Below are 8,667 nucleotides of genomic sequence, written 5' to 3' on the forward strand. Positions count from 1 at the left end.
AGCATCCGTCCTCTGCGTTTGTCACACACGATATCAGCTGTGAGTGTTTTGTGTCACCGCATGATGCTGTCTGCCCAAAATTCCAGGACATAGTGGACACACACCCAGGGTTGACTTTCTTAAAGGATGCCCCTGAATTTCATTCCCGGTACATTACCACGGTAGGTCAATGCTTTTGACTCTCATATACAATATTTTTCTTTGTGACAGGTGATGTGGCTCTGCCAGTACATTTCTTCCCCATATTTCAACTTTGCCCTTGAAAATCTTTTTACTGAAGCTCATTACTTCCCAGTGTCCCAGAGAAGAGCTATTGTCAATTCAACCGACAGTACTTTTTGACACAAAAAACTAAGGAGGTAAGGGCAGAGTAGGGGTTACATGAAACTGGAGCTGCTTGTGAGCTGGGAAGAAGAAGGTGAGGCAGAGAGATGGGAAAAGCAGAGGATCCAACAATGTGCTGGACAGCAGTGACCACGTGTTGGCAAAAGTCAGCAAACTGACATCACGGAAAGTATGACTCCCCCAGCAGGCCGGAGCAGCCGGCACACGCGTGCCCATATTTGGTCCCTTCCTCCGGTCAAAAGAGCCACACCTCTCCTTCTGAATCTCGAGGGGTGGAGGTGGACTGGGGTGGACTTAGGAGCTACTGGGAGCCGTGGCTGTATCAGCTCCACACTGTGTACTGTGTACATGCTTCTGTCCATTAATGTATTTTTCAATCTCTTCCGCAACTGTCGGTTTGATTTTTATTAAATCAGTCAGCCTAGAATTTAGGAGGGTCTGCTGTTACCTGGGCTTTCAAAGTGTGGAAGCCAAGTTCTCAGTTGGCCTGTCGTGCCCTTATGGTTTGGTACAAAGTGTGCACAGCTGCAATTGTGTATGGAAAACTGGGGTTAGATGGAATGGTCTTAGCTTTGTGAGTTCCATGAAAAAATAATGAAAATCCCTTTCTGCAAAGTGATTTAACAAAATATCCAGTTGTCTATAGCGTCAACACCGTTGACCGATCCTTGAAAAGCTATGTGTTCTAGAGGATGGACTTTGTATTGGCTGAAATACATGATATTTTTGCAGAGATAATGGCCTTTAAGTTGCTCACACTGTACATGACACAGGGCCTCTGTCCTGTTGGGTAGTTGCACTTAAAAAGGAATGCGCATGGTGCTGCCCATGTGCCCACCTGGCTAAAACCATCATGACTCCTTTTCCCGCTGGGTGGCAGGTGATCCAGAGGATATTCTACACAGTTAACCGCTCCTGGACAGGACGGATCTCAATGACAGAGCTGCGCAGAAGCAATTTCCTGCAGGTGCGTTTTCACTTCCTCTATGGGCTGGAGTTGCCCTCTGAAGGCAGCAGGTTCATGTCTCCAACACGCAATTTACTTGACCTGAATTGTCCCACTAAAGAGTCCATGTGTTTAAACACTTGAAGTCTAACATTGTAGGTTGTGTGTGGTCTGAGATTAAATGTGAGTTGTTGTCGGTTTTGAAGTTCGCAGTATTTTGTCTCGGCAGACCCTAGCCCTGCTGGAGGAGGAAGATGACATCAATCAGATAACGGACTACTTCTCCTATGAGCACTTTTACGTCATTTACTGTAAATTCTGGGAGCTAGACACAGATCACGACCTCTTCATCGATGCCAAGGACCTGGCCAGGTATAATGACCACGGTGAGTGGAGCACGTGTGGGCTGACTCCTGAGGGCTGAGAGGTGTTCCGCACGCGGACTGTGTCACCAAGAAGACGTACACTTTACTTTCTGTGTCTTTGTGCTATTTTTCTTTCGTGACAGCCTCCTCAAACAGAATAATAGAGCGTCTGTTTTCTGGAGCCGTCACCAGGTGAGTGTGACACACTGAACTGTAACGTCAAAGAGTAGATGATAAAGATCACAGCAAATGAAGTGAGGTTAGGAAAGTAATGCATCTTGACATCTTTATTCCTGAAGCATGTTCATGAAGGTGTCTAATAAGCACTGCCAGAAGCACTTTGACGCTTTGACCAGGCCGATTACAATCCTGTAAAAGGTTGTTCTGTAAGATGCCAAGTACCACAGTTACGAGTTCTCAGTCATGTTCAGGGTAGCTTTTAAAATTTTTTTTTCTTGGTTTTTTTTTTTTAATATATATGTTGAATGTTCCAAAATCTGAAGGTTTTTCATTGCTATTTTCAGAGGAAATTCTGTTCAAAGGGAAGGCAGGATGAGCTACGCTGACTTTGTGTGGTTTCTCATTTCTGAAGAGGACAAGAAGAACCCAACCAGGTAAACACACACACATTATCTCCAGATGGGTTCTCTAACACAAACACAGTTTGACCTCATGAAACAGTGTCAGTACCGAACTGTACTCTACATGCAGTCTCCCTTGCATACACCTTCATACCAAGCGACTGCTGTAGTCTAAGGCAACCATAATACACACTAACTGTTGCAAGCAACATCTGTAGAATAACGTAAATCACACAGCATTAGCTGTGTGTGTTGTTTGTGGCCCGCAGTGCTCCTTGCATACAACTTGCCGTTTCAGGAGTGCTGTAGTAGACATGGCATCTAGTGCTCATTGTAACCCAATTCATCTGGTGATGAGATTTTAATGACTGCATAACTGGGATCACAGGCATGCAGCTGCTCCACTTTGTTTATGCCATTTATCTGCCTCAACTGTGCTACTGTGTCCAACCCCACAGCGTGGAGTACTGGTTTCGCTGCATGGACCTGGATGGGGATGGGGTTCTGTCTATGTACGAGCTGGAGTACTTCTACCAGGAGCAGTGCGAGCGCATGGAGGCTATGGGCATCGAACCGTTACCTTTCCATGACCTGCTGTGCCAGATGCTAGACTTGGTCAAGCCCGAGTGCCAAGGTTAGTTGGCATTGTCATTGCCCCATGTCTAGTCTGTCCGCCAGAACTAGTGCCTTTTCTTTTCTCTACATGTTTAGAACCGGCTGTTCTGCTGCTCATTTCCAAAGTCTCTGCATCAAAGCCTGACACCGAGGCTTTCACTGGGAGGTGTCACTGCAGGAACATACACCTCCACCTCCAGCATGTATACTGAGAGTCACTAGGCTATTTTCACTCTTCACACTGCTGCCTTCATTGAAAGGAGTCCTTCGCCCAATTCCCCGCACAGCCTCACAAGTGTCCAACTGATCAAAGACCTTGCTATGCAAAATAAGGTGGAAGGAATCTCAGTCATCTTTCCTGCCTTCTTACTTGGCTTCCTGCAACTTTTACATTAACTTAAAAATGTAACGTGTGTCTGAAATTTTCACCTTTGCCATCGCCTGCATTGCCGTGACCACTGGTCTCCTGTGCATCAGGACGCGTGCGCTGGTGTTTATGGTGGCTCTTTGTGCAGGGAAAATAACCCTCCATGACCTGAAGCGATGCAGAATGGCACACATATTCTACGACACCTTCTTTAACCTGGAGAAGTATCTGGACCATGAGCAAAGAGATCCTTTTGCAGTGCAGAAGGTGAGAGCGGGAAAATAGTCTGTTCTTGTCATTACAGCTTTTCCTTGCCTTTGAGTTTTTATAGGAATGATTCCCAGTTTTATCAGCTGCAAACTCATTCAGCATTTTAGTAACTCATAAATTATGATGGGTCATAAATAAAGGCTGTTTTCTCAACCTCACTGTAAGGTTGCACCAATGTGACACTGTAAGTGTAATACAGTGCAATACTTCTTTAGGCCATGCTCAGAGCGGTGTTAGGGATGACACTGGGTGATGACACTGGGTGACGACTGCTGTTTCGTGCTATTTCAGGATTTGGAGAGTGAAGGTCCGGAGCCCTCTGACTGGGACAAGTATGCTTTAGAGGAATACGAGGTGCTGGTAGCAGAGGAGACGGCCAACGATCAGCTGCAAGAGGGGTGAGCGACACAGCACAATGCTCTGCATGAGTACAGCATGAACTTACATCCAGCACCATCTTCCAGTACTGTACTTGATGCCAGGATTAAATAAGGGTGCTACGGAAGTTTGAGATGCAAATTTTCAAAAACACATTTTTGTTGTTTATGTACTTTTTGAACTACGTTTTCTTCACTTGTCAGTTTTCATTTTAAATTAGGTTTAATTTTAATTTAGCATAAAGTTGTTACTATTAATATAATAATAGTGTTGCAGCATATTTTTTAATTAGCTGTTATAGCTGAGATTTTTACATAATACACTCAACAAATACAGTAAATCATCTGTTGTTACACTTCTGTTAACGTATACATAATAAAACAAAGTGAAAGTGGCCAGATGCTGACGAATGTTGCGCATGTGGTTTCAAGTTATTTAAAAATAATAAAATAAGAGTCCTGTGACAGACTGAAATCCTGTCCACAGTTTATCATGCCTCATGCTTCATGTTCCCAGGGTAGGCTCTCAACACAGCAAACCTGCATAGGATGAGTACTTGATGGAAATTACAGTAAATAAATAAACAAAAAGTTATACACCACATGTTTGATTCCTTATAGCTTCGTCTGTTTTGTTAAGCTTTAGGTCAGTATTATTAAGATTTTATTGATTGTAGTGTAGTGGCTGCATTTACAATCAAATCGACCTTCAAACAGACTTTCAAACCCAGTTGTTCTTGTAAGAGGAGGACTCAGTACTCGGTATAGGGGACTGGTACTGGTACTTATTGTGTGCGTTTACCAATGTTGCTCAGCACACGGCTTTGTTACTGCCATATGTACAGAGTTTGTCGTTGACTCTTGGTGCAAAGGCTCAGTCACTGATATTCGATGTAGGGCTTTGGCATTTGTATTTGTTACGGGGTTTTATGCTGCTACTCAGTACTTGCTTTTGGCATTCTTACTGAATACATGTGCTAGGTACGATTTCCTAGTTCAGGGGTTCAGTACCGGCAGTTAGAATGAGTGTTTAATTCTATGAGAGTTCATATTTTTCTTGTCTTTACTGCCAGGTCCTTTGATGACGACTATGAATCCGATGAGCTCGCTGTCCCAGCAGAGATAGGAAACAAGATGGACAAACTGGTCATATCTGATTTGTCAGCATGAGCCTTGTGCCCACTGTTTACCCCTCTCCCCGTTGCTGCTGCCAGCAATACCGATGTCTGCAAAAAAGGGAAGAATGCCTAGTTCTAAGCTATATTTCTTTTATTCTCCAGAGGGGAATTGCTTTTTTCTACACTTTAAAAGACATTGTTTGCACGTGTGTGTGCGTGTGCAATAGAATTGCTTCGAAACCAAAATGCTGTTTTGTGCAATATGTCTTAACATTTAGATCTGGATTTCTTTTTGTTGTTTTTTTTCCTCATTTGTTCTTTTTGTTAATTTTTTTTTTTTTTTTTTTTTTTTTTTTTTTTTTTTTATCAGATTATCAGCAGATTTAATGTTTAAGCGTAGGACATCCACACAGTTTCTACATGACACTTCAGGGAATGCTTTAGAGACATTACGGTTTTTGTTAATTTTTCGATAGAATCTGAACCTGCAACATATAATCAGTATTTTTAAATTATGTAAGAAATTACTATTTTATCTATAATATTACATTGTGAGACATTTCACTCATAAGTAGATGTACTGCTGTTTTTAAATGTCCAAAAAATTTAAGTGGTCGGTTAAAAAATCATAAGGGTTTTTTTTTTTTTCTTTCAGCATGTCATACAGAGTTTGAATTGTGAGGACTTGAGTATTTTTCATTGTCACCAGGTGATTCTGTGTGTGAAAACTTGTTTGCTCTGTTGCACACCCTAGTGGCCTCATGTGGTGACACATGGTAAAAAATACAGTACAGCGGGTCCTCGCCTTATGAACTTTCGAATAACAAACTTTTAGTCATTGCAGATATTTTGAGAAGCATTTAGTATTTGTTTTTTCGCCAATACCCAGAACTAGCGTTCCAATTTGTGCACCAGAACCTTACTGGCAGATAGTTATCATGAACAGTACCACCTTTCATTTTTCAAGAGCTGAGAAGAAAACAACCGGCGAAGGAGCTGTAGATGGTCCCCTGTCTTCTACACCTACCATTTTAACGTAAAGGTTTGATGCGCAGTTGTCTACACTTCAGAAGTAAATAACATAAAGCTTGCATCATTTTGTAATTATACTTTTATTTGTTGTTATTGTGCTTAGTGAATTTCCTGTGATGTGTGGGGTGAAAAAAGGAGCCCGGAGCCGCAGATGATGACAAACAGCCTGGTGCAGCTCTGGGCACGCTTCTTTACGGCTTTCCTATTAACGCTGTGTCGTAAATAAGCCTCAAAATGCCCAGGGCTGTGCGCAAGCTGCCAAGAAGCTTTCCGGGTTTCTGACCTAAACATTTACCTTTATTCGTTTAGCAGACCCTTTTTTCCAAAGCAACGTACAACTCGGCGCACAAAACCACACTTTGCCAATAGGCAGAGAAATGCAGATATAGACACGTTATTCTGTGGCGGCACTCAATTAGTCCGAAATCACCACTTTTGCCGACTCGCATTACACAGGTAGCTGCATACAGAATTGTTGACAAGCCTCTCACCCACTTTGTTATATGTGACTTGCAAACTTTCTGAGTAATGAACCAACTCTTGATCCCAGTTAAGTTCGTAAGCAGGGGACCAGCTGTATTCCGGTTCATTATTACCACTAATTTTAAGCACGGGGCAATTTAAATGTGCCTCTAAAAGCAAAAAAGCCTTGCTTTGCAAGTGTGATAACTGTAGAGAATTTTAACTCGCCATGTTTATTAACAATACTTTGAAAGAGACAACTCAAACTATTAAAAACTAGTTGCAAAATAGTATCGTTTCTCACTTCGTAGTGAAGGTAAAAATCAGCCAGTGGCGACTGACAGGTTACAGTATCTAAAGTAAGGTAATCCCAAGGACTGGTGCCACTGGGTAGCGGAGATTTAATTTGACAAAGTTATGCTTCCAACTGCTAAACCAGTAATTTTGTGTTAAACTGAAGTTTGTTTATGGAGACTGAATTAATGTAAAGTTCAAATCTGTGTTTTGTCTTATGGTCTTAAAGAAAGTCTGCAATTTCCAAATGATAGATACGTGTCTTTACTTAATTTGACCGTACTCGAGATGACAGTGAAATCCAAACTTAAAAAAAAAATAAATAAATGTAGGACATACAGCATTGGAGAATGTGTTCAGTTCTCTGTTGCTTATCGTTAAAGAGATTTCAGGAAAGCAAAGTGAAATATTTCTGGAGGAGTTTCCGTGTGGATCAACTGTGAAAAGGAAGTCTTGGTCTAGAGGTACTGTTAATATCCCTCTTATGAGGACAGACTTGACCAGTTTTGCTGCAGGTGGTCTCCTGTACCGTGGCACTGTTCGTCTATCGAAACACCCGCACTCAGCTGCGCTTTTAAAAACGAGGGACGTCCGGTGCCGTTGCGGTACAATCGGACCGCGGTTAACGTCCTCGCGTGGTGCCGGGCTCACACTGAACCTGTTTCCAGACACTTGCGCTGGGCTGACTGCTCCATGTAGGAAGTTCTCAGCCGTACTGGACACACGCAATATATACAACTCTTGGCTGGCCTTTTCTTGTAATTAATGTAAAATATTTTGCGGTGTTATGTGCAGTGTATAGTTCCTTCTGTACTCAGTTTGTTTTTAATCCTTCCTGTAACCACTGTAAATCTCTTTTTATTTTATTCTTCCAAGTGATCTGTTCTGCCACTGAGTGGCACTGGGTTTTTTAAACGACGTTGTTATTATTGCTGCCAGTGTTATGTTCTGTGCGTTAAGCTTCAAAAAGGTGGTTTTCTAAGGAATTCTCTCCGTGAATTCACTGTACGAAGACAATCAACTGGACATTTTGAGGAAATTTGTGTCCTTGACCAGCACTTCATGTCAGCTGATGTAAAGCAATATAACTGCTGTAAGGATGACTTAGAACGGGTCGTTTGATCAAGATGTTGAATTGAAACTGGAGGTTGAAACTGTTCTATTTCAGTTGATGTTTTACACTAATATCCTCATTCTATGCAAGTCGAAATATCTGAGTGAGGCAGCTACCGTAGCTATGATGCAACTGCTGAAATCTGACTCGCGCTACGCCGACCCCACTGCACTGACCCCCGCCGTCCCGGCTCCCGCCGCGCCCACCGAGTCCTGCCGGAGTTCCACGTGGTTTGCACGCGGGTTATTAGCTCTTGTAGGCAAACCGACATGCTGAGTCGGCTCCCGTTGTGAAATTCTGTGCGTAATGAGATCGTGCTTGTGTTCGCATGCCTTATTCTTCTTTTAACATTGTGACAAATAAATTCATTTTAAACCTGCGCTTTGGTGTCTGTCTCTGTGACACGTATACGTACGCAATGAAGGAACAGAGCAATTAACGCTAAACCATTCGGGACAGAGGCGCATATTCAGATTTTTCCACGGTCAGATTACCGCGGGACCAAGTCCCTGAGTCGACTGCTCCGTCAAGCTCTTCAACCCATCCAAAGGTGATCTCAATGAGAGGCGTTCCTGATTAACGGGACCGGACTCGGGGACCGGACTCGAAAGAACTTCTTGGATCATCGGCTTGCCCAAGTTGTGCCAGTGCGGGATGAACGTGGTCGGACTGACTGAGCGCCCCACCCAGGCGGTGTAGGTCCCAAGGCTTCTGGAGAGCGCTGAAGGGGCCGGAGCGCTAACAGCCTTATCGCTTGGGCCTCCTCCTACGTCGCCGTATA

General features: G+C 43.1%; 1 protein-coding gene across 4 annotated transcripts in view; it reads left to right on the forward strand.

Moving 5' to 3' along the window:
- Positions 1–8,260, forward strand: part of ppp2r3a (protein phosphatase 2, regulatory subunit B'', alpha) — a 59,424-nt gene extending 51,164 nt beyond the window's left edge. For 3 of the 4 annotated variants that reach the window (XM_018753628.2, XM_018753629.2, XM_018753631.2), the window contains 9 exons: positions 87–161; positions 1,226–1,312; positions 1,521–1,677; positions 1,800–1,848; positions 2,181–2,270; positions 2,696–2,871; positions 3,368–3,486; positions 3,781–3,887; positions 4,940–8,260. In XM_018753628.2, the coding sequence (XP_018609144.1) occupies positions 87–161; positions 1,226–1,312; positions 1,521–1,677; positions 1,800–1,848; positions 2,181–2,270; positions 2,696–2,871; positions 3,368–3,486; positions 3,781–3,887; positions 4,940–5,036 (957 nt within the window). In that variant the 3' untranslated portion in view covers positions 5,037–8,260. Of the gene's footprint in view, positions 1–86; positions 162–1,225; positions 1,313–1,520; positions 1,678–1,799; positions 1,849–2,180; positions 2,271–2,695; positions 2,872–3,367; positions 3,487–3,780; positions 3,888–4,939 lie in introns of those variants that run through there. The other variant, XM_018753630.1, reaches the window with a different exon arrangement.
- The last annotated feature ends 407 nt before the right edge of the window (positions 8,261–8,667 follow it).

The sequence above is a fragment of the Scleropages formosus genome, chromosome 3 (genome assembly GCF_900964775.1).
Source record: "Scleropages formosus chromosome 3, fSclFor1.1, whole genome shotgun sequence".
Taxonomy (NCBI): Eukaryota; Metazoa; Chordata; class Actinopteri; order Osteoglossiformes; family Osteoglossidae; genus Scleropages; species Scleropages formosus.